The following is a 25,840-nucleotide window of genomic DNA, read 5'->3' on the forward strand; positions in this document are numbered from 1 at the left end:
TATTCAATCTATTTCAGGAATCTACAATAGTTTGTGAAACCCAAGCTCAGTCTGCTCTTGGCACATTTCCCAAATCACTCATGAGTTTTGCTTTAAATATGTACTTCAATTTAAGCATTTGCATGAGTACCATTCTCGAATGGAACAAGCACATGTTGAAGTGGCTTCCCAAAACATGGACCCAGACTATAAGCATCTCCAGGAAATGTCTCTCTTGGTTTCATGTTTTGATCTGAGCACTGCATTAGTGGTCTACAGACATTACCCTGTCTGACTGTCAGACCATTACCTGTTACTCTGACTGCATCCACATTCTTGATCTTTCAGCTGTTTCCTTTTGTTTCCCCTCTATCTTCAAAATCATGGTTCAATTCATAGCACATGTCAATAGATGATTATATCCCTAACGTCATTTTTCTCCCCTGATTTAGTTATTTGACTGGTATCATGTGTAAAGAAAATAATCTAAGGGGAAAATCCATGCATGCTTTGAGACGGCATGAAATCACTTCAGTAGTACCCAACTGCCAGAGCAGTGGCCTCCATGTTCATTTTCTCTATGGATTTATTTCCTTGCAGTCCTCTGTATGATTCTATTTCCAACATTACAAAAGATGGCACTGCCCAGCAAATCAGCTATCTAGATTCAGTTGTACAAAGCTGTCATCTTCCTATTCTAGGTCAGATCTTCTCCTCCATTTAACAAAAAAGAGCAGAGAAAGTGCTTTATAGGTGAAGCATCTCCTTCACTTGCCTTTTCCACTCAGCGATCTGGGAACTCTTCTAGTTTTATGTGGATGATCCGGTGAATACTCACTCTGAGCAGCTGCGCAACCAAATGAAAAATTTCACAGTTGTTTTCTCTGGGAACATTCTTGGTTCTGTGTTGTTCCAGCATCCCTAGCTGTCTGACTGTAGCAACCTATGAACTCTCTTTCATCATCTCCCTGTTTCTGCTCAGTCAAGAGAGATTTCTATTTACATAGCTGTCTGGTGGTGACAGTGACCAGACAGACCCAAGAGGCTGCCTCCTCTCCCCATGTCTGTATCGCTTCAGAGATGTCAAAAAACACGATAACAGAAAGAACAGTCATCTTGATCATGGAAGAAGTGCAATTCTTCTTCATTTTGCAAATTGGAGGCTGCCTGCCTCTGCAGTCCTGACAACAGGCAGGCAGATGCCAGTTGTTTGTAACAGTCAGTTAAGGAAATGACAGATAAAACTGCATTGACCATTTCTATTGTCGCTGCTTGCAACAGCTTAATAGATGTGCTGAGATTGACTAGAAGGACCTTCTGACTTCATTAGCATACCATCCAGTTTAATGATTAATAAAACACTATGCACGCTGCAAAGTCAAACTGCTCAGAGCTAGGAAATGGCATAAAGAAGTTTGCTGAATCACTGGATTGGTATTCTTCACTATTTCTATACTACCTAGCAGAGTTTCTAATTTGCTTAGAAAATGCAGCCAAAGCGGATGGAAGCTTCTCTGCTGGTTACAGAACATGAATTATCCAGACAACTCTGTCTTCCTTCTGAAACATCTGACAGCATTTCATGTTTTCAGAAGAGTCAATCAGCTAAACAGCGAGCTAATTAGCCAAAGAGCTGTAGTACTACTGCATAACAAATGAAGAAACAGCTTAGGATGACTAACAGTCTGTTCCTCCAAACAGAAAGAAAAGTTCTTGATGACTGTAACAAGAACAATGAAACAGCTGAGTTCTAACGCTATTGAAAGAGGCACACGAGGAAAGAGCAGCCCAATGGAAATCATGGAAATTCTGTAGCATAATGCTGTCATGTGCTGGGGCATTTAATCAGGGGGTGCTCAGAAATGTAAACGGCTTTATTTCTGGAGGTTCTTGTTTTGAAGAGTAAATGTTTTGTGTGGCTTCATCTGACTGAGTAGTGCAGGGAGGCAATAATGATCATATTAAGATAGTATGGTAGAAATAGCAACTCAGAAATGTTGTTAAATTTAAAACTTGAAAATGAAAGAAGTTCTACAATGCTTGTGTTATTCCTGCCTCAGATCCAACTCTCAGCTTTTTCAGGTATTAATTTGGTGCACCACACTGCCTGCACCAAGGGACACCAGCTATTTTCTCCATTGGCATCTTTGACAGTACATGTTTTGGTAGAAGTGGGCAGCTACTGAACATGGGAGTTCAGAGTACATCTGACTATTGTCTGACAACACAGGATATGCACTGGAGCAATATCTCCTTATATCCCTGCCCTTAACACTACATGCAGTTCTTATTGCCTCAAACAACTCAGATACTTAACCAGAAAAAAAGCTCAGAGACTCATTTGCTTGAGAAAGGTGAACAAAAAACATTTCAACACGAGTAAATTGTTTTGACCACACAGACGGGATGCTGGACACTGTCCTTTTGTTGACTTCACCTAGCTGAACATCTGGGGATTTAACACACAGAACAACTCCAGATTTTGCTCTTTCCCCATCAGAGATCATTACTGGACTGCATGAGAACTGCATGCTTTTCAGGCGGCAAAAGGTAGGCTGTCACTAAGGAAATAGCTTGTCAGTACTAGAACAGATTGTACCAAGCAAGTCTTTGATTACATGCATTCTGGCATTTGGAAAGATTGTTTTTCCTTAGTACTTGATGGGCCTAATGTTCTGGTATAAAGGTGGGACCAGTGCCAGTTTGAGCACAGGACTCAAATATTTTAGGGATGATCCTACAGATCATTTATTAGAACCAAATCTTGCTCAAAGACAGCAGCCATTTGTGCCCCCTCTTCCTGAAACAGACTTTTTTAAACAAGATTTCTTATATACTGTTTACTCTGACTTTAAAGGGTAATTTTCAACTTCGTTAACTGCCAAATCTAAGATTTAAGACAAAGGGAATGTCCTATGAAAAAAATAATAAAAAAAAAAAGAAATGCTGGTGGAAAAAAGACAAAAACTCCCTCTAGGGAGTCTTCACAGTGACATACCAACATAGTACACTTGTTATGCTTTCCCTTCCTGAGGATGGATGGCCAGATGCAGACAGCACACATTAAATGGCACAAAGGGTGCTGAGACATCCTCAGCTGCATCTTGATAAGCAGTTTTCATACCAGAATGCACATGCATTTTTCCCTTAAGAATCTCACATAGCCGGCAATGATGACTTATTCATCAGCTGATAAAACCCTCTTCCACATCATTCATGTCATGTCCAAACAAAAACCTCCAGTCTTAAAGGAAAAATATTTCTGCCTTTCTGACCTAGCAGTTCCTGTACTCCCATCTGTTTCCATTTTTTCCCATCCTTAGGGTTATTCATTTCTTCTCAACGAAAAAGCAACTCTTCTCTGACTTCACATCATCATCCCCAGCCCAGAGTCAATCACACACTCTCCAACCTGTTCCCACCCCCATCCAAGACTAGCTGCAAGCCTGACACCTCAAGCAACTCCTCATCTAATCTCCCCCAGCCTGTTAACTCCCCTTCAGCACCCAGACCTTGATTTATTTGACAGCTCTTCTACCAGATTATGACTATCAGCAAAAGCAAACAAGTGTAAAAGTACAGGTCACTTGTGTTGTATTTTGCACTTAGAGCTTTCTAACGTTCCTTTATTGCCTGCCAGCTCTCCACTCTCCTAAGCATACAAGATACTGGTAGATATTACACCTTCCATGTCAGCATGAAGCTGCACCAGAAGAATACTCAACTTGGAGAACCTGGCAAAATGATGTCCTGGATATGGCTCTGATTTTATTTTTATTTTTTAAAGTTGTATGCATTTATGCACTTTTGGGAAGGTTAGTACTATTCTGAACACTGTTGATTATCTGTGCCAGAGATGACCCAATCCTCTTATTCTGCCCTCTGATGAGCTGTTATGGTTAAAATGGGTTAAAATCACTAATGAAAGATACTGAAAATATCCTTGTTGCTAATTGTTAGGATAATTTGTATACATTCTTAGGAGAAAGGAAAAAAAAGAAAAATTTGCTATATAACATACCTAAGAGCAGTTTATCTTTCTGTTTCCTCACAAATACTCAAATAAAAACCTGTTCTGTTGTTGCTTAGTTGGAAAAATGCTTCTGCAGATCCTAGCTACCAGTACTCTGGAACGGTGGAGAAAATGTCCTGGAAGCTTTGATAACATGTTGACAGAACACTCATTTTGAAGATGTTGAGAATTTGTTTAACTCGTTCTGTTTTGTGATGCTGCTGCAGCTTTTCCAAAGAGCACAAAAGTACATACTGAGAAATCCTGCTCTTGTTGCCAGGGCGCATGCTCTTGTTATTGCTTTACCTGTTCTGTGACACCTGTCTGAGAATCATCATAGCTGACCCCACAGGGGACCACAAAGAGCATCCTCATCTGAGAGGTCCTACAACAAGTATTGAAGGAAACAGCACTAAGGAGGGCTACCTGCTCTCCTACAGTATGCTAAACCTCCAAAGTTAGATACTACATACTCAGTATGTACTCTCCAGTACACATTTTACAGTTCACTCTCCACACTAGTTATGTAAAAACATAAGTAACCTGACTTGTACACCAGTTAGAAGCTTACAGCAGACACTAGGAAAAACGTTTTGCTAAATCTGTACTTTTTTTTACATGTATAATCCACATGGACTCCGTCTTGAAGAACATACTCATGTCTCAATAATTTCAACTTACAGATTGGAATTTCGGTGAACAGGGACATTTTTCCAAGTGAAAGTTTAGATGAAATCCGAACCTTCTGTTCCACTGAAGAGGACAATTACATAGACCTGAACTGCATTTTAAAAGCTTCTCACTTTCAGGAGATATCACTGAACATATGTCTGTGTCTGATCACAGCTGGTTGCTGCACGTTGAGCCAGCCTGGTCTGCTGCTTGGTGACCCTGCACACAGCAGGGGGTTGGAACTGGATGATCATTGTGGTCCTTTTCAACCCAGGCCATTCTATGATTCTGTGATTTTAATACAAACATCTCTAAGGTGAGGAACATAAAATAAAGATCACCTCTCCTATGATATTTGAGATGACTTTTTCTAATAACCCTTCCAAATCTTGGGTTAAGTCCTTCGGTTGCACTTCAGTAACCTTCCCTCTTGCTCCCTGTGTGTTTCCCAAAGGTTATGAGAGCATAATTTTTATTTTGATCCTGCCCTTAGCTCTCCCTGCTTCCCAATCCTCTTAACGCCTTCACTGCGGCTTCAAGGATATAAATATTTGTAAATTCATTTAACAGCCACATGAGTATACTGATGCACTTTCTTTCCACAGCAACAAAGGTCACCAAATAATGTGGGTCACAGCTACCCACATGTACAGAGCAATTAGGAAAGTCTCTGTTCCTGAAACCTTCGGGATTTTCTCAATAAAAAGACTGGCCCAGGCTGAATTTCCCTGTGAATGTGACCAATTTTGGTAACCTTGTCCTGGTGGTTCGTGAGGGTGGATGGTGATAGGACAAGGGGGAATGGTTTTAAACTGAGACAGGGGAGGTTTAGTTGGTTATAAGGAGGAAGTTTTTCACCCAGAGGCTGGTGAGGCACTGGCACAGGTTGCCCAAGGAGGCTGTGGATGCCCCATCCCTGCAGGCATTCAAGGCCAGGCTGGATGTGGCTCTGGGCAGCCTGGGCTGCTGGTTGGTGACCTGCACACAGCAGGGGTTGGAACTGGATGAGCACTGTGGTCCTTTTCAACCCAGGCCATTCTGTGATTCTATGATTTTAAAACTGCAGGAACAGAAGGTGGTTTTTACTGGTATTGTTCATATAACTCTTCCTGGCACTGCATCATAATTTAAGCAGAAGATTCCTGCCACGATGGTCTGATTTACAGCAAATTCCTCTTAGAAGTTACTCGTTATGGTTCCTAAATGCTCTTTGTGTCTCTGTCCCATTTGTACAACTAGCAGCTAGTGCCTGCTTTTGCCTCTTTGTTGTCTTAGTCTTTCTGAATTTAAAACTAATATTTCATTTATGATTCCTGGGCCTGACTGCCACATACTGACCTTCCCCAACTCACTCAGGTCCTAGTGGATGCTGAAAGCATCAGTAACTCACATTTAAAAGTCTCACTACCTAACAGACCGAGGTCAGAAGTTTTGGAGTTTGAGTCCCTATTCCCATGGGAAGGCCATGAGGCTTCTCATGAGCTCCAAGCATGTGATTTGGCCTGGGAAAAAGACCCTATTACTGGCAGCAGCTTTCAGAATGGTTGGCAACGGTCCAGTACAGGTGGTCACTGCTTTAAAAGCCATCAAAAATAAAATTCTCACATGCACTGCTGTGAGTTTTGCTCTCAGAGCAAAAGCCTCTTGAGTTTTATTCCATTTTTTGGTGCATGGTTAATTCAATAGCTTCAAGCAACTTCTGAGCCTTGTCTTCAGAAACTCTTCTATGTGCACTTCTTCACTCACCAAAGCAAAATGTGCAACAAGGAGCCACAGAAATAAGATTTATTTCTATCATTAATTTTGTTTTTAAGCTCTATTTTCCAAGCTTCATAACATTATTCTGTTTTAAATTATTTCCAAATATTGGTGGAATGCAAGCAACAATGTGAATAATGTGAAGGACAATTCAACAATAAATCAGGGGCAGTGACAGCTACTATATGTAAGTTACTGTTAATCATTGCATGCTAGGAAAAATATTACAGAAAAGAAAATACAGATTAAACACAGACATACTCTGTGTATGTCTCTGTGTATTTACTCTGAGTGTATGTCATGAACCTGACATCTATTTACTCCCCTGACTGTAATGACTGAAGAACACCGGACAGGCAATCTAATTATACGACAGAATGAAAAGATTTTTTTGTGTGTTGCAAGGGTCTGTTTTAAGGCACCACGGGGACTCCGAGTTTTCCTTCACACAGATACTTCCAACACGCGGATATTCCCCAGTAAATTAAGTCAGCAAATGTGATGTACAGAAATTCTGCAGCTGTACAAACTGCTGTTTCATTGGCAGAGACCCTTGTCATGCTCGTGCTTGCATGAGCAAGCAAAATTACATTACCCCAACTACGCTGACGGGCATACAACCAAACACACACACACAAAGCTGGAAGACCAGGGTGTCTAGACCTCTAATTCCGATAGTGAATCAATTCTCTGATTCATTATCAGACAACAAGTTTGAAAGGTGATGGAGGAACCTCTTCAGTTGTTTCAGAAAAAAAGAACAAGAGGGGAAAAAACAGTTTGCTTTGGCTTCAGAGAGAGATTTCCTGCCCTATTCCATGATCTCATTAGTGAATGATGCAGGCACACCCCACCCCCAAGCACAGAAAGCCTGGCTTGAAACATCTTGGATTTGCTGCTTATTTTGCAAAAACAACTATTTCTATATAATTAATTAGAGCCTCCCTCCTCTTTCCTCTCCTCCCTGGATGGAACCTATTTATAGACCATGAGATCACCAATCCCAACCAGTACAGAAAATCTTTGAGGAAAAAAAAGGAGAGAAAAACAAAAGCTTTTCTATTTGCTGGATATTCCCAGCATTCTCATCTTTCCTCCTTCTCTCTCATGGCATACATATTAACTGGAGAACAGATACTACAGCAGATTTTTAAAGCACGCCATCTCAGAGGTTTTTGAACAAGTCAATAAAACTGGTTGTGGTTTCGCAGCTTCTCTCTTTATAGGACCTGCAGGGCAGGTGTTGAAGCTGTAAGGAGAAAGGGGGATTTATTGCCAACCTGAGAAGTTTCATCTCCTTTGCTCTCACGCTGCATCAGCTTCCACTACACAAGCTCTACCATTCTCTTCCCCATAACAGGTGAGAACTGCTAATCTTTACTTCTACAGAGGGAAAAATAATAAGGTACATTGCCAAGACCTACTGTCCCCTGTAACTATTAGGTCAGTTGTCATGCATCCATTATGAGGTTGACTATATTTCAGCCAAGCTGCTCCTTACCCTTTTTCCCATGTGCTGACGTCCAGTCACACTTACTCAGGAAGCAACTAGGAACAGCTTAAAGGTCAGGCTTCCACTTGCCCACACAGCAACTTTCACCCCATCAAGCGATACCCAGCTCATGCCAGAGAATATTAGCAATATGAAGAACACTAGTTCAATTTGGGCACAAAAGACTAAGGGATATAGAGACTGTTATTTAGGATAAACTGAGTGCATGCCCTGGAAGGAGAAGACGGTAGCCTGTTTCTACAACAGCAGGTGAATTGCCCACAGTGCCCACTGTAGAACTGCCCAGATGAGTAAAGGCTGGAGACACCACACCTTCCCTGCAATCTCCTTACTGTGTTTCAGGATAGAGATGAGAGCCTAATTCTTGCCTTTATAGCCTTTCAGACAGTGGCAGAAAAGTAGCAGTAACAGAAAATAGTTCTCACCACAGCAAATATGTCTTTGTTGGAATATGGCCGTTAATGACAAGATTGCATTTCTCCTCTCCCCAGCAGCAATTAGTATCTTAAAAGTTACATCATTGCTGACATCATCAGTCTAGGAACTTGTGCTGGGGCTCCGGCCCCTGCAGCCATATCCATGCCCCAAGGACCATGAGTTACCTCACACTTGGCATCCCCACTGAATTTCTCAGCACAGGGTCTGCTGGTTCAGTCAGGATAATCTCAGGCTCCTGATTAAGCCTTTCTAACTCCTGAACATGACCCAAAACAAATGTTTTCCCAGGGCCAGAAAGTTAGAGCTGCCTTTCCTGCCCATCTCCATGTGGCTCAAATGCTTTCCTGCTGGAAAAGGAACCACCGGAGCTGAAAAGGTGCAAGGGAGACAGATGTGTAGTGGCCAGCAGTTACCAGACTGGAGGTACTGGAACTGCCAAGAGGAAGCCTCCCACTGTGCCATTTCCCAGGCACTCTGCTGATCTGTAGGACCATGCAGTTTTGAGAGCTTCACCTAGCTATTTCATGCAAAAGCTCCTTGCTTTTAATGCTCAGCTCAAGGGGTGGCTTTGGGATGTAATCTGTGAAAGAAGGATCAGAGAAACACTGGAGTAAGGTCAGTACCTGGTGGCAGTTCATTCATTTTCTACAAAAGTAAACAAAACAAAACAAAACATTTAAGCTGTTCCCCACAAAAACATCCCCCATACACCTGAAAGCCTGAGGATGCAACCAATGAACACATCCAAAGAGATAAGGGGATGGTGATTTAAAGGGGAAACTGTTATCTTTAGGTAAGACCTGCTAAGCTATTCTGCCCTAGCTGGAGAAGGATTAGGGACTACAGGATTCCAAACTTGATCAAGTGCTGTTACAAGTATTTATACTAACAACTTATTCATATCGTACCATTTTTTATACAAATTCAACTTCAATTTTCCATACACACTCACATGCACATTGCTCCATTTATTAGGAAGGCACAAGGTGAAATAAAACATTGTGTACTTGCAGTCAAGCAAAAGAAACTATTTCCTACAGCCAAAGCCAGTAATACACACAATCCACAAATAACCCAGACCCAGACACTTCACCACAGGTATTTTGTACCCACACCTTATTACCATCAATAGATATCATCACTGAAGGGCCAAACACGTGCGTATAATGTGTACATTTGCAGGGGTCTTTCAGAAGACTGTGATACACACTGTTTACTTCTGCATGAGTTTTCCAATTTGGCATTGGAGGGGACGGCAAACATCACTTCTCATGTGAATTCTAATCACACAGATCATTTAATATTCTTATCTTTCAGGCTCAGGGACATGGGCTGCACAGCCAGTTTTGCTTAGCTGCAGACCAAGGGGCCACTGCTCTTTCCCTAGTGCACCTGAATTACAGAAACCACTGACCAGGCCCATCTCTGCTATAGAGCCCTCACAGAAAAGGGAAATGACAAAGGGAGCAGCACTGCAAATGGGTGTCCAAGACAACAACAGGGGAGTAAGGATGGGAGCAGATGAAGCCATAGTCAGTTTAACTAGTGCTTGATTCACTAGCTGCTATCTTATGTAGCTACCCTGGCAGACAAATCTTTTGTTGCCTTCTCTTGAAATAATGTTTTTCTTTTATTCCAAGAGAAGCAGAGTTGTCCCTTTTGAGAGCACCTGGCATCACAGACTGCCATGATGCAAGCAGCAACTAAAGGACAATGAAAAAACAGGAACAAATTGGCAGGAAAGCACCCTGGGCAGCTGAACCTCCACCATATGAAAGGCGAATGGAAAATGGGCTGAGCAACCTCCTCTCCATTTGGAGCACTGCTTTGGGTGCTGTTCTCAAGCAAGATACCAGTGCAGGCTACAGGTGCTCCAGTATCAAGAACAGTCCTTGAGATATCAATACAGACAAATGCAAAGCTGAAAACAGCCTAAACCTCATTCCATCTCAATCTCCTCCATGTACTTGCACTTTATTTTATAATTGGTATCTTTACACAACAATTCTCTGAAGCAACCAGAGGCTGATATGTAGACAATTCTAAACTGTAAGCCAACTGTGACTGGAACTTCAGTATATACTACTACTTGGAAGATACAGATAAGATTTTACAAGGATGAATTCAAGATATGTTTGCTTCCTCTCATCTTAAAAAATAAACTTGCACAAGGTAATCTAGTGCACAACTGCCAGTGTTAAGAATCATTTCTTCAAGTTAAAGATTTTGTGAAAAGAAAAAAAAAACACAGAGCAAGTGATATCATCTGGACTTGGGCAAAGCATTCAATGCTGTCCTGCTGACATCTCTAAACAGGAAAGATGTGGATCTGATCTGCAGATCAGAACTAACTGGCTTGTCATACTCAGACTTGTTGTCAGTAACTTGATGTCCAGGCAGAGACCAGTGACGAGTGGTATTCCTCAGCTGCTGGCATTGGGACTGATACCATTTAACAGCTTTGTGGTAACATGGACATGGATCTGAGTGCACCCTCAGCAAATTTGCAGACAGTACCACTCTGCATGGTGTGGTCGACACAATGAAGGGAAGGGATGCCATCGAAAGAGTCCTGGACAGGCTTGAGAGGTGGGTCCATGCAAACATAATGAAGTTCATCAAGATCAAGCGCAATGCCCTGCAGTTGGGTTATGGCAATCCCAAACATGAATACAGGCTAGGCAGAGAATGGATTCAGAGCAGACTTGAGAACTCTACAGAGTGCTGGCTGATGAAAAGTCAGTAGTTGGTAACACACCTGCAGTTCAGAAAGCCAGCCATATCATGGGCTGCTACAAAAGGGGTGGCCAGCAGGGTGATGGATGTGACTGTCTTCTTCTACTCTGCCCTCACAAGGTGCCACCTGAAGTACTAAGGCCATGAACACACTGGAATAGGTGTAGAGGAAGGCCATGAAGATGATCAGAGGACTGGAGCACTTCTTATGAAGATAGGCTGACAGTTGGGGCTGTTCCACCTGGAGAAGAGAAGGTTCTAGGAGGACCTTTTAGCAACCTCTCAGTTCTTATATGGAGCCTATAAGAAAGCTGGCAATGCACCCCTGTCATGGAATTATCTGAATCTGTCTGTGTCTGTGACAGAGGAGCAGCAAGCCCACCAGCCCAAAAGAGAAATGGGAAGGGTACAGAGATGGGAGCTGGACCCAAGAACAGAACAGCAGCAATGATCTGAGGAGGAAGCTCGATTTACTAAATATGATATCGGAATGCAAGGTAACACACTATAATAACAACATAATTGAAATTGATGCTAATAAATCAAACAAAATGAGAGAGAGAGAGACTGTCTGAAACCTAAGGCCTTACTCTGAACTGAAGACAAAAGAGCTGGGTAGCACACCTACACAGTGCCAGGCAGTGAGAGTCCCATGGCTCGTGGGTCTTCCCCTCTGAATGCAAAGTCTGGGATACACAGTTCTTCCTCTCTCCTGAGAACCAGATATCTGGAAAGCTGTCAGTCCACAGAACTGGAGAAGTTCACTGGAGAAGAACACCACAGAACTCTAATTCCCCAAGCTTGACATGATGTTATGATGTGAAATACTAATAGCAAAAATCATAAAACTGTGATAACCCTTATCAGGGAGTGCAGTGATAGGACGAAAGATAATGGCTGGGCTTTTTGGTTTTTTTTTTTTTTTTTTTTTTTTTTTTTAATTTGTTTTTGATTTTCTTTTAGAGGATAAGTTTATATCAGGAAGAAATTTTTCACTATAAGGATGGTGAAGCATTGAAACAGATTCCCAGACTAGCTGTGGGCACCCTATTCAAGGAAGTGTTCAAGGCCAGGTTAGATGTGGCTTCAGGCAACCTGGTCTAATTCCTGCCCACAGCAGGGGTATTGGAACTGGACAATCTTTAAGGTCCCTTCCAACCCAAACCATTCTATGATCCTGTGAAAATGAGACTTAGATGCCAGGAAACACATGAAAAAATGGAGACTTCGATGCAGGAAAAATTCCCTGATCTCCAAAACACTCAAATCTTTGTGTACAGAATTGTTACAAAACAGTGCCCGTTTCATAACCAGTTTTCAAACCAACATAAAACCTTTGCTTATAAAAATGTGAAGATGCAGCTTTTGACCATTCCCCCTTGTCCTATCACCACCCACTCTCACAAACAGCCATTCCCCTCCTGTTTATATGCTCCCTTCAAGTACTGGAAGGCCACCATGAGGTCTCCCCGCAGCCTTCTCTTCTCCAAGCTGAACAAGCCCAGTTCCCTCAACCTTTCCTCACACAGAGCTCCAGCCCTCTGCTCATCTCAGTGCCTCCTCTGGCCCCGCTCCCAGAGCTCCACGTCCTTCCTGTGCTGGGGGCCCCAGGCCTGGACGCAGCGCTGCAGATGGGGCCTCACAAGAGCCGAGCAGAGGGGGACGATCACCTCCCTCTCCTGCTGGCCGCCCCTTTTTCATGCAGCTCAGAACACAGCTGGCCTTCCGGGCTGCAGGCGCACACTGCTGCCTCATGGCCAGATTCTCATCCACCAGGACCCCAAGTCCTTCTGCGCAGGGCTGCTCTCAAGGAGTTCTTCTCCTAGTTTGCACATATGCCTGGAACTGCCCCAACCAAAGTGCACCACCCTGCACTTGGCCTTGTTGAATCTCATTAAATTCACATGGGCCCACTTCTCCAGCCTGCCCTGGTTCCTCTGGATGGCTTCCCTTCCCTCCAATGTATCGACTGCACCCCTCAGCTTGGTGTTACCTGCAAACTTGCTGAGGTTGCACTCGATGCCATCATCTGTGTCATTGATGAAGATGTCGAACAGCACCGGTCCAAGACCGACCCCTGTGGGACACCGCTTGTGACCGGCCTCCACCCTGACACAGAATCATGGATCACAACCCTTTGGCTGCATCCAGCCAGCCAATTCTTAATCCATTGAACAGTCCATCCTTCAAATCCATACCTTTCCAATTTAGAGAGAAGAACTACAGAAAATTTGTATGATTAAATATGTAGATACAAGGCAGTTATCTAGCAAATGAAGTTCTCCTTAGTGTCCAAAAGAATGCATGCCCAGAATTACACACTGGCATGACTTTATATTATTCATAATCATTACACGCATAACCAACCTACACATGTTTTTTAACCTGCCAGCAGTGCACTTCATTTGATTACACATTTATTTCGAATAATTGTGGATGACAACCTGTCTTGTTGTGGATTAGATTATTCCTTCATGACCTGTGCATAATAACACTGAAATAAGCTTCATATCAGTAACACATTCTCATGTACATGAGCGCGTGCTCTTCAACAGCCCAAGCAAAACACAGGGACACGAAAGTCATTAGGAGGAGAAAGGACCCTGGAGTAAGCTTTCCTCCATCCTGACTACACAGCTAGATGTTACATGTGCACACACATGCATCTCACACTATGGAATCACAGTTGCCTGGCAACAACAGCAGGAGAGTTGTTTTTTCCAATACTACAGATAACTCGTGGGTTGTAACATTATTATTTTTCAGTAACAAAAACAAATATTTAAAAACACGCTTCTCAAAATGAGAAACAGAAAAAAACACAAGGTGGCAGAAACCAGAGAATCAACATTCATTTCCTAGTGGTATTTTTGAAAGCACAGATAATATATGCCCACATAAGGAATCTCCTGTGTGTAGGCCATCAATTATACTGAATATTAGCGTATTCAACTGCAATACAGCTATTCCCTCTTGGAGTTATAATGAAAAGCTTAAATTGAGAGCAAGGTCAGGAAATAAATTCAAATGTCATCAACTAAACACAGTTCAACGAAAAAGCAAGTGGAAAAGCTTACTACTAAAAAAAAAATAGATTAAAAACAAATTGTAATAATAAAAAAAGCTTTTTTCCCCTTCTTCTTTGGTGGTAATTCTCTAGTGCAGAAAATACTGTTAAGGTAATAACAGTAATAATGAGTTTGGCATTTGAGCATTTTACTGGAATTAACAAACCTTACCTCAGCCTACCTCAGTCACCAAAATGCAATGCCAAACCAAATGCCTTTTGAAAACACACACAGGGTTTTGGTCACGCAGAAACCCAAATGCGAGGCACACCAGGACTTTTTCCACAGAAGAAACTGATGACATGATAAATACTGTATTATCTAGTGACACTGATGAAATGCAAAGATATAAATTATTACCTTCTGCACTGGGACATTGAAAAGTTGCAAAATTGTTGTTGTTTGTTTGCTTGTTTTAGGAAAAAACAAAAGCTTAGCAGTAAGGCTGAGATCAGGATGATCCTGGCTGAACACAAGACTGAGCAAATGCTGCTCAAGGAGGGACATGCTGAGAGGAGGGAGCCAACCTTGCCTCATTCTTTAAAAGAAATCAAGCTCTTCTGGGTGTATTTGAAGGAAGAAAAAAGAATGAGCAGAAAGAGGGAGAGGAAACAATGCAAAAAAAAAATTAAGAACAAATAACGGCCGGGACTTGCCTTTTACACCGGAATCAATCAGGAGATTCCATCAATTCATAGGAGGGTCAGAAAAACATAGCACTGGTACCAAGCCAAAGCTGCTCACTGCTTAGGTGCAAACACAAATCCCTCAGCTTAGAAGATTTTCAGCTCAGAAGCCTTTACACCTTACTAATCTTTTTGACTGCAAATAAAATAGAGTTGTTTTGTGTTTGTTTGGCTGGTTGTTGGTAGTTTTTGTTTGTGCTGTTGTTGCATGGATGTTTTGTTTTTTTCCTTTAAAGTCGTTCTTTGCACATCTTTATAAAATCTGACTGCAGTATCATGCCTTATGCTTATTGAGAATATTTAAAGAGGGTTTTTTTCAATAGATCCTCTTAGCATCACGGGAGAAATCTGAACAACTAGATTAAAGACAGCAATCACCACCACTTCCTGCCACAGAACTTGGCAACCTGAATGTATATATTTACACAATTCTCTGGGATTTTCTGCTCAGGGTATCAGTTATCTTCTGGCACCATCTTGATCCGCCTGTCTCAGAAGTGATGAAAGGAAACTCCTAGAGGAACAGAATTGACCTCTCATACCAGAAAATCAATAGACTGAAACTTCAGGTTACAACAAAAACAACTCCCATGCTCAACAACCTCATTCTGCAATTACAGCCACTAAAAGCTGAGGAAATTCTTCCTTACTTTTGTACGTGGCACTCCAGCTTGTGGGACCTTATTTATCATCAGCAGGCTCTGCTACAGCACAGGCTGCCTTCCGGCCTCCAAAAAAAGTGAATTCACATAAGTGTATTCATCCACATCGCTCTTCTTCCTTCAGAAAGTCATTCCCCTTCTAGGTTCATGGGGAGAACGGGGCTAGGCAGTCAAATAAAACCTCCCTTAATTGGAACCACACAGATTATCCCAGGCTATTCCCCCAAACCCCTACTTTTACATCCAGTTATATATGGAAACGGTCACATTAACAGTCATGATGAGCTACTTCCAGGGTAATCACTCTCCTCATCACAAAACCCAGAGCACAGCCCAATCTGATCAGCAGAAAACTCAGTGTATCTGGCATGCTACTCCAGCACCACTGAGTCTTCAGAAGCAATGTCTGACTACAGCCTACTGTTTTAAGGTGCTACAAGGTGTTTTAAAACAAATAAACCTCCCCTATTCTCACATACATTAACGCCACCTTTTGATATCACGGAACAATTTTTCACTCTAACCTCACCCAAAAGAAACACACACGTCATGAAAGGTATTCTGTTCTTGAATTTGGAATTTCTGCTGCTTCCTGCGGATACGTATTTGATGATTCTCTACATCAAGTCATTTTTCAAGACAAATAGCTTAAGACTGCAAAAACTCGGATCTTCAAAGCCAGCTGGAGTTAGCCACATCCAGTTTTGCAAGGCCTGAGGGTTTTGGAAATGTACATGTTATCAACCTTCAATCTGATTTTTAAGTGTTAAGCTGCTCCTGAAAATAGGATTTAAACGATCAAACTCACATTGGTTCTTCCAGCACTAAACAGAACAAGATCTACATTCCTGCAAAATCATGACTTCTGAATCATTCCAATAGGGATTGTGCTAACAGACTTGGGGGATTTTGTATTCTATTCATTGAGCTAATTTGTTGGGAAAAAATAACTAAGATTTATTTCAAATACACACAGTAAGAGGATAATTTACAGGACTATCAGTACTAGTTACACAACTAAATCCAGTGCAGCAAATGTCTTCAGTCACTATGCAAGTGATACGTGAATCTCTAAAGGAAAGTCTGGATCAGAAGCTTAGCCTTCAATTCTTACCTGCTAAGACTAGGGGATAGCAAACACATCCAGTAATCTCTGCCCTGATAAAAATGTTACTTCTTACCCTTAACAAAGCATGAAAGTTAGGCTTTTAGATTAGATGTTGGGCAAATTTTTCAATGAGAGTGTGGCGAGGTGCTGGAAGAGCTGCCCAGAAAAGCTGTGGGTGTCCCATCCCTGTAGGCGTTCAAGGCCAGGATGGATGGGGCTCTGGGTAAGCTGACCTAGTGGTTGGCAACCCTACACGCAGCAGGGAGGTTGGAACTAGATGATCACTGAGAGCCCTTCCAACTCAAGCCATTCTATGATTCTAAAGTTTTCAATACATATTCATAGTAAAAAAGAAAATTACAAGGGTTGTTCCGAAAGTAATGCCTCCTGTTTTATTATGTTGGCACAAGATGTCAGAGGTGGATGTTGGTAGTAGAGCAGTAAAGGTTGAACCTTCCCACCAACATTCCTTTACATTCTGTTGTTGCGTGACAGACAGCAACAGAGGGGCAGTTTGACAAAAAGGTGTCTAACACGGAACTGTGTATGAAGCAAAGGTACAGAACTGATTTCCTCCATTGGCATTGATTGATGCTTGCTGAACATTCATGGGGACCAAACAGTGGGTGTCAGCACAGTGAGGTGGTAGGTGGTTCATTTCAGCAGTGCAGGCAATGATATGAAAGACCAGTCACATTCCAGACAACCACGCACAGCTGTCACACCACAAAATGAAGAGCTACTTCGTGCCAGTGACTAAGCTGAAGACTCAAATTTCCACTCAGGCCAACACGATAATGCCAGGCCCCATATCATTCTAAAGACCGTGGAGCACATTGCCAGTCTTGGCTGGACTGCCCTACCACACCCACTATACTGTCTGGATTTGGCACATTCTGATTTCCATCTGGTTGGGATGATGAAAGCTGGGGCTGTATGGGCAACATTTTCCTAACAACATCATCACAGTAGCTGTGAAACAGTCGATGACCTCCACTGACACAGATATTTATAAGCACAGCAAAGAATCTTAGAATCATAGAATGGCTTAGGATGGAAGGGACCTTAAAGGTCATCTATTTCCAACTCCTGCAATGTGGACTGGGGTGCCAACCACTAGCTCAGGTTGCCCAGGGCCCAAATCTTGGATGCCTCCAGGGATGGGGCATTTTTGGACAACCTTCTCCAGTGCCACATTCATGTTCTGTGTGGGGCCTTGTTCCTCACCGGAAAAAATGCATAGCTAATGGCAGTGACAGCACTGAGAAATAGTGCTGAGAAGAGGCTCTACCAAACAGTGCTATTGTGCTCTTTGTACCTGCTACAGTTTCAGTGGAAATAAATCACAGAACTGTAGAATCACAGAATCACCAAGATTGGAAAAGGTCTCCAAGACCATCTAGTCCAACCATCCACTTCCCTTCCAATGTTTTCCCACTAAAACATGTCCCCTGGTACAACATCTAAATATTTCTTGAACACCTCCAGAAACAGTGACTCAACCACTTCCCTGGGCAGCCAGTTCCAGTGCCTGACCACGCTTTCTTTCAGAGAAAAATTTTTTCCTAATTCACAGAATCACAGAATTGTAGGGGTTGGAAGGGACCTCCAGAGCTCATCGTGTCCAACCCCCTGCCAAAGCAGGTTCCCTACAGCAGGTCGCACAGGTCGGCATCCAGGCAGGTCTTGGACATCTCCAGAGAAGGAGACTCCACAACCTCCCTCCTTCTATCACTGTTACATGGGAGAAGATGCTGAACCCCACCATGCCACAGTCTCCTTACAGGTAGTTGTAGAGAGCTCCCCTGAGCCTCCTCTTCTCTAGACTAAACAATCCCAGCTCCCTCAGCTGCACCTCATAAGACCCGTGTTCCAGACCCCCACCAGCTCCACTGCCCTTCTCTGGACATGCTCCAAGGCCTTGATGTCTTCCTCATAGTGAGGGGCAATACATGAGGCATTACTTCCAAAGCAACCTACGTAAAATAAGCAATGAAGTCAGACAGCTTGAATTGCGAGCATTTTTTCTTCTCAGTCAAGAAATTAGACAGCTGTACTCAAGGATGCACCCCAGCACAACAGGTAAGCATTAGATTCACAGGAGCATGGAAGCACCACGTGAAGATGACTGCTATTCTGCTCATACTTCTGAATTCTGGCAATAAAAGCTCTCCTGGCCAAAGGGTTACCATCCCTTCACATATGTGATGTATTGCTTGGACAGCCTTACAGGCATGCTTGTGCCAGCACAGAGCTTACAGTTTCCACACCACTCGGGATTGCTATCCTGACACCCCAGCAGAGGGGATGACAGGAGCAACTCCAGCTCACTCCATACAACATCAGCTAGCTTAACTCAAACCACTAATTTAAGAGGTTACTGCTAACCAGCTAGCTTCTGTGCCAGTGGACCTAAAGGAGCAATAACCACTGGAAAAGAGATATTAAGAATACCCAGGATCTGTGGTGTCTTCCACTGGCACAAGTGGATCTAAAAGAGGGCATGTGTCCTAGGCTTTTGGGCTCTATCAGAATCCTACTCTGACAGGACCCTTAGAAAGTATGAGCAGCATGGGCAACTAGTGTAAGAGAATTTCCAAACTGGAAAAAAATTAAATTCTTCCTGCGTGCACAGCTTTTCTGGGCTCTCTTTGTCAGGAGATGGAAGCAAGCTCTCAAACAGCCAGATTAGGTTTGTACCTGACCTGCCTGCTAACCCAGACAAGGCACCGCACTACTTGTCAGAAGAGAAACCACAGAGCCCATCAGCAGCGTGACTCAGGTTATCACTGTATTCATAATGAGCACCAAGGTTTCAGATGCACACAGAGGAATTACAAGAAATTCATACATTCTAGGAAGCCATAACCTTGCAGCTCTCTCTGCCCTGGGCCCAGCCCCACAAATTTCATCCAGCTGTTGCTGGTGAAAGCTGTTGTGAGAAGCAGCAGGAGTGCTAACACAGCTGGCTCTGGATGCTGGGAGCATGCCTGAAAACAGAAATAAACCACGGTTGGGAATGACAGTCAGCAGCAGGACTTCCTGACCTCCTCTCTCTTTAACCCTGAGATGTTCCCTCTGGCTCTCATAGAGAACTTCAGGAGCAGCCAGAGATTAATGCTATAGATACTGGGTTATTGTTGGTTATATTATTATTATTATGTTACATATGTTGTTTTTATACCATTGGGATACAACCTCCTGAACTGATTTCATAAAGATATGGCCCTGCCTACATTCACACCCAAACTCAGCTCCTTGATGATGTGCTTCCATTGCTCTCCCTGCACTCACCTGATACCCTTGGGAAGCCCATTCATCACACTGAACCTGAAGAATATCCACTCCCAAAAAAGAAGGGGAAAAGGCTGTATCATGAGAGCAGGTGCAGAAGAATGGAATTTCACCTTTCAGTGGTGGCTGTTGTATCAGCCTACCTGGGAAATCTCTGACAAGGGCCAGCTGCCAGAAAGCTTATGGTGTTTTCTCTGCAACTATACTAAAAATACCCTTCTGCTCCGAGCAGCAGCTAATAAATGGTTAGTAAGGAGCTTATTTCTGAGAAGCATTTTCAGCAAAACTTCACAAGTCAGATGGCAATTCCAATAGATGCAAAATGATGTCAAAATCAGAAGTGATAGCTTGTTATTCCTGTCCCAGACTCCATAGCACACAAACAGAATTCTGCATTCTACACAGAAGTGGCAACAACACATCTGTTAAGTGGGTTTTTCAGGCTCTGAAGTAGCATTCTTGGAGTTGAATTGTGATTATGGGACAATGAACTTTAAGATTAAAAAAAAAAAATTAATTAATTAGCAAATCTACTGTACACAGAAGAGATGGCCAATCTGTATCAACATTACTTAAAGCCAAAGGGAACAGGTGAGATGTCCAACTCCTTTCTTTTTAATAAATAAAAAAAAAAAAAAAAGAGGGAGAGAGAGGGGGGGGGAGAGCAATTACATGTCTTCGTATCTCAAAAGGAACATTTATTCTAGTGGACACCTCCTGAAATTGACTACACTGCAATCCTCCCATGCACCTGTAAGAAACACCACTTCTTGCTGTATCTGAACTGTAAATCTTGCACAGGAGGAGTTACACTGATGATCAAACTTTGTCAGACTCCTGAAAAGAAACCCAGGCTTTGCTCAGCTTTGAGAGAACTTTTTTTTTCCCTGACATTATTTAATAAAAAGAAAAAAAAGAAAATATTATATCTGGCTTCTAAAATCTCAGTTTAATTCCACTGCGTTAGGAAGAACTGAAAAATTACATGGATGTTGTTACTTTCATACGACACTACATGTTTAATGAAACCACACTGAATGGAAAATAGTTTGCACATTTAGCTACTGGAGATTAAACCCACACTGTACGTTAAGAATTCAGGAATTTCACCCCTTTGCTGCTCTGTCATTAGGTGTTCATTTCTCCAGAACAGTCTCTTCCTGTATTCAAAAAGGGTGAGGGGTGCCTCGAGTGCAGGATGGTAACGCTCCTGTGATAACAGCCCCTTAAGGAGGGCAGCAGTGACAACACAAGTGAGACCACCACAGGGTGGGCAGGGATGAGAAGCTGTCCTCTGGAGCCCACACCACGTACTGAGCCACAGGAGGAGGGCTGCCTGTCAGATGCTATGGAAAGAAAATGCTGGGCTCCATCCATGGAGCAGAGAGGACTGGCAGCAGCACAGCAGGAAAATCAGACAGTGGAATAAATTGAGCCTTTTCAACGTCAGTCAGCAAACACTTTTTCACCTTGCAGAGAAGCAGCAAAGCTCTGCCAGATGCTCTGCCCATCATGGCTCATGAACTCTCAGCCTCCACAGAGCAAAGAGCTATCCCTGCTAACACACTTCAGGGAGCGTACCATAACCAGCAGTGGGCTTGTTCATCCTTTCCTTATCAAACATGAATTGTGGCATCTTGCAACTCCATTGGGAAAACAGCATTAGATTTGCACTGTCAAGTTTTCATCATGACCAGTCTATAGCAAGAAACAGCCAGACTGAATCTGCCAGAATCTCCACTGCAGACACAAGTAAGCTAAACAGAAGACTGACATGCTTTCAAAAGGATTGGTTAAATAGCTCATCACGCAGTGCTCCGGGGTCAGTGGTGGCTCCAGTGGTGGCTCCGGGCTCCTGTGGTGGTCTCACTTGTGTTGTCACTGCTGCCCTCCTTAAGGGGCTGTTATCACAGGAGTGTTACCATCCTGCACTCAAGGCACCCCTCACCCTTTTTGAATACAGTGCTCAGGAAAAGTGTCAAGATACCCTTCTCTTCCACCCCAGTGTTACTTGTTAGAAAGCACTGCAGCGAGAAGCTTCCAACATCAAACAGCAATTTTGATTCTGAAATTGCTCCGCTAAGGGAAATCTTATGAGTCATCATTTTTACTCCAACTTTATATTCTGGATTTTTGCCTGGGCAGTGTTCAACCAGGAACAAAATCTATTTAAAGTACATGCACAGTACATATTATGCATAGATGTCAAGGGATGGGAGTAGTTTATGAAAAACACAATCCATTATATTTTTATTTTAGAGAAGCATTGTTCAGGGAGCTTACGGAAAATATAACACTAATTGAGGCTATGAATTGTAATCCAGTTTCCCACCTGGACGCATGGTGTGGCCAACAATCCATTAGCATGTCTTGAAGCAAAAGCTCATTGAGAGGAAGCAAAGTTGCCCAAGAAAACCGTTACTAAGCTATCAAAAAAGCCCCCAAACCAAAAACACGTTATCAAATCAATCACACAAACAGTGGAATAACAGAATAACATGTCTTCCTACTGCTTGTAAGACCTGAGGAAGAAAGAAGCCTATATATTGCTTTGATATGTGCTGCTTTTTATTATTCTGTATTTTTTAAAGAATGCTGGCTTCGATTAGCAAAGACAATGAGTGGTGAGATAACCCTACAGCAATGTCATCTGCTTCCAGAAACTGCTCCTTCTAGACAGCCTTTAGCACAGCTGTTTCAAGTCTGCTTTAGATCTCAGCTCAAGGTAAAACACCAAGGGGAACAGCGGGAACAGCACATCATCTTCAGCTTGTTCCCTGGCAGCATTGGCCAAGAAGGCCAACGAAAGCAACTAGCGTTGCAGTTCATCTGCATGTAAAATACACAATATGTAAGCACAGTATTGAAAAACAAACTGTATTTTAAAAAACATACATCAAATGGCTTCCTCTTTAGTGTGGAGCAATGGAAGCCCTGTCACTGACTTCAACAGGAGCTGGGCCACCCTGGTAGTCTTCAAGTAAAATTCCATTAAGGAGAAGCTGCATATTGGGATAAGGCATTTCTGGTTTATTCCTTGTGTTGTTGTTTTTTTTTTCTCCTGATAAACTGCACGCTTGCAAATACATAATATCCATAATGGAAGCTTGTAATGCAAAGAGAACTTTCTCAGGTTTGTAACTGTGTGTAGGGTCACAGCCTAATCTGAAAACCAACAGAATTAACTTATGTCAGAATTTCTCATACTTTAATGTAACAAGACAGTTTAAGAGGTATATAATAGGCGAAATCGATCAGTTTTCCTCTATAAAATTTGATGAATAATGGCAAAATATCGTTCCAAAGAGTCATGTTAATCCCATACTTTGTGACAGTTGTGCCACTGTTTTTAATACTGCTCTTATGGCTTACAAAGCATAGCAAAGCTCCAAGAGACACAAATCACAACAGAAAGCGGGAACAAAATGTTGTTATTGTAAATCTATTGTTGTGCACAATTATTTTCACATTACTCAAGCAGACAGCTATCATAGCCAGTTTGTAAAAACCTCAATTCAGTATTTATATAACAACCCTAGATAAACTCAAGCTGATGAAAATACTTGAGCATTTTAATCTAACTGTGGAGAGACTAAAGCTCAAAATCTTCATGAGAGCCCACGCAGGTGAAATAAAAAGTATTTTTGAGCTCTTGGAACTAATGATGTGCCCTGGCCAAAACCAAACTTGCACTGAAACATGAGCAAAGAACAGCCTTGCATTTTGGTTTCTGCAAGGAGAAAATAGAAGAATCCAGGCCAGGAGATGACCAACATGGCCAAATGCATTGTGGCCTTCGCATATCAGTGACCTCTGCTATCCTACAGGTCTGTCCCTTAATACCTTAATACTTCAAGCAAACAACCTTTCTATTTCATTAACTTGCCCCAAATAACAGTGCTCTTTTCTGTAGAAGCACAAAGGGTATCATTTACACAGCTCAAACCCACAAAAGAGAAAACCTCCATAAAGAGCCTGGAAGAAATTCAAGCCCAGCATAACCAGAAACAACTTTGAAATGTCTCAGTACTGGGGACAAGGCCACCCATGTTCCAACATCTTGCAAGTAAGCCGGTTCAACGTGAAGAGATTTGCTCACAGCAACACTGGCCTTTCTTACCTTCTGCCACATTTTGATGAAGAAGAGCTCCCCAGAAAAGTTGAAGAAAACATTGGTGTCGTAGGCGTCATCTCCAATGTTAGAGATGGAAATGTTAAGAGAGATGTTCCTCACTGCTCCCAGAGCCAGGTAGGCTGTCCTGTCATCAACACTGTGGGCAAAAACAATTACATCAGTTTAATTTTCAGCAGCTCACACAATCTTTTCACAGATCTTTTCACACAATTACTTCCTCCCACAGAAGGGTCTCAATACAACTGTGATCAGTAATTCGGCAACATACTGTACAGCCAGTGCATGGCATGGGCAGATGTGTGGAAAACGAGCAGCTCATGAATGGCAGTTCTTACACTGCCTTGTGTGATTTTAAGAAAACCCCACAACTTTCATGTAAAACCATTTCATGGTTGATATGGTTTTACTGGGAATAAAATGGCTGAAGACTGTAGTAATAGGATGGGTGAAAAGCAACAAGTACAAAACATTATGTACATTATGCTCCCATTCAAACACAAAATCTATTTTGATTTTGTCTTTCAATGTTACTGAAACATTCTAGTAACTTTCTGAATATCTTAGAACTACAGTATATGCAGTGAAAAACAAGGAAAAGAGGGTTAAATGAAGTCCAGAAATTAGTATGAATGGAAAAATGTATGAAAGTTATAATAACCATCTACTGAATGCAACCAATCTTTCATTGGATGTTTTTGCTGGACTTAACGTGATGGAGTCATGTTCATGCAAATGGAAAAATCAAGAGAATGGTTGAATTAAGGTAACAGCCATACATCCTGAATCGGTACACTACTGTAGTAAGGCATCACAGATCACAACTACACACATTTTACTTGGTATACGCTTAATCATGTTAGTCTCCCCAAAAGATGAGCTCACAAGAACACAGGCTTAAGATAAATGACAGGAAAATACAGTATCAGGCTTCCAGGTCTAAGAATTAAAAATATACTGAAAGATTTTATTCAATATACCAGGTATACATTCAAAAATGGAAAGGAAAAGGAAAAGGGAAAGGGAGAGGGAAGATATACATATCAAACTGGCTACAGTGATCGTAACTGGAATGTAAAATCATTCATATACCCTGAAGAAATTGAGGCAGCATCACAGGGAAACCATCAAGTAGCTGGTCAGAAAAGGGCAGAGCCCTGCAGGCCCCACACACCACCACCCTAGCAGAAGCTGTTGCACAACATCCAGGCTGTAGCATGCAGCAATCACGCAGCAATCCAGAGGTGGCCACGCAGCCTGCCATTCACACATCTCTTGAAGGATTGACCAGGGACGGTAGCACTGGTGCACACCACACCTTGGTATATCAGAGATTGTCTGAAAGTGGCATAGGTGCTGGATGTGAACATGTTTAAGGCAGCCTCCAGCTGAACTCATGGGGTTGCAACCGGAGCATCTGCATCAGTAGGGTGTTTCCATAGATAACGGCACTTACAAACCTTACTCTGCCAGCTGCAGCCCTACCAAAACTCCAACAGCAGAGCAAACTGACCTGTCTCTGCATTTGCAAAAAGTTTCCAGACCTGGGTTTCCAAAGGGACAGGCTGAAGTAACCAAGGCTCTGATGTAGAGGAAGTCTGGAGCAAGATGGTGTAGACTCAGGCTTTGAAGCTGATGCTAGCGGATTTTGAGTGCAACTTTTCCACATAATGCAGGCAATATTTATGCCATTGGTTTCCTGTACTTATTTATGATGATCTTCATTTATTACAGCCCAAAACTATGGCTTACAGTTCGATCAGAAGTTCTTAAAAAGCAAGT

At 42.4% G+C, this 25,840-nt stretch overlaps 1 protein-coding gene across 2 annotated transcripts in view; it reads right to left on the minus strand.

Annotated features, from left to right (window-relative positions):
- Window positions 1–25,840, minus strand: part of ITGA9 (integrin subunit alpha 9) — a 213,621-nt gene that overhangs the window by 57,105 nt on the left and 130,676 nt on the right. For both annotated transcript variants that reach the window (XR_007378066.1, XM_048950756.1), the window contains exon 18: window positions 24,047–24,197. Coding sequence is in view for 1 of the 2 variants with exons in the window: in XM_048950756.1 (XP_048806713.1) it covers window positions 24,047–24,197 (151 nt within the window). In the remaining variant the exon portion in view is untranslated. The remainder of the gene's footprint in view (window positions 1–24,046; window positions 24,198–25,840) is intronic.

This window comes from Lagopus muta, chromosome 7 (assembly GCF_023343835.1).
Source record: "Lagopus muta isolate bLagMut1 chromosome 7, bLagMut1 primary, whole genome shotgun sequence".
NCBI classification, from domain to species: domain Eukaryota; kingdom Metazoa; phylum Chordata; class Aves; order Galliformes; family Phasianidae; genus Lagopus; species Lagopus muta.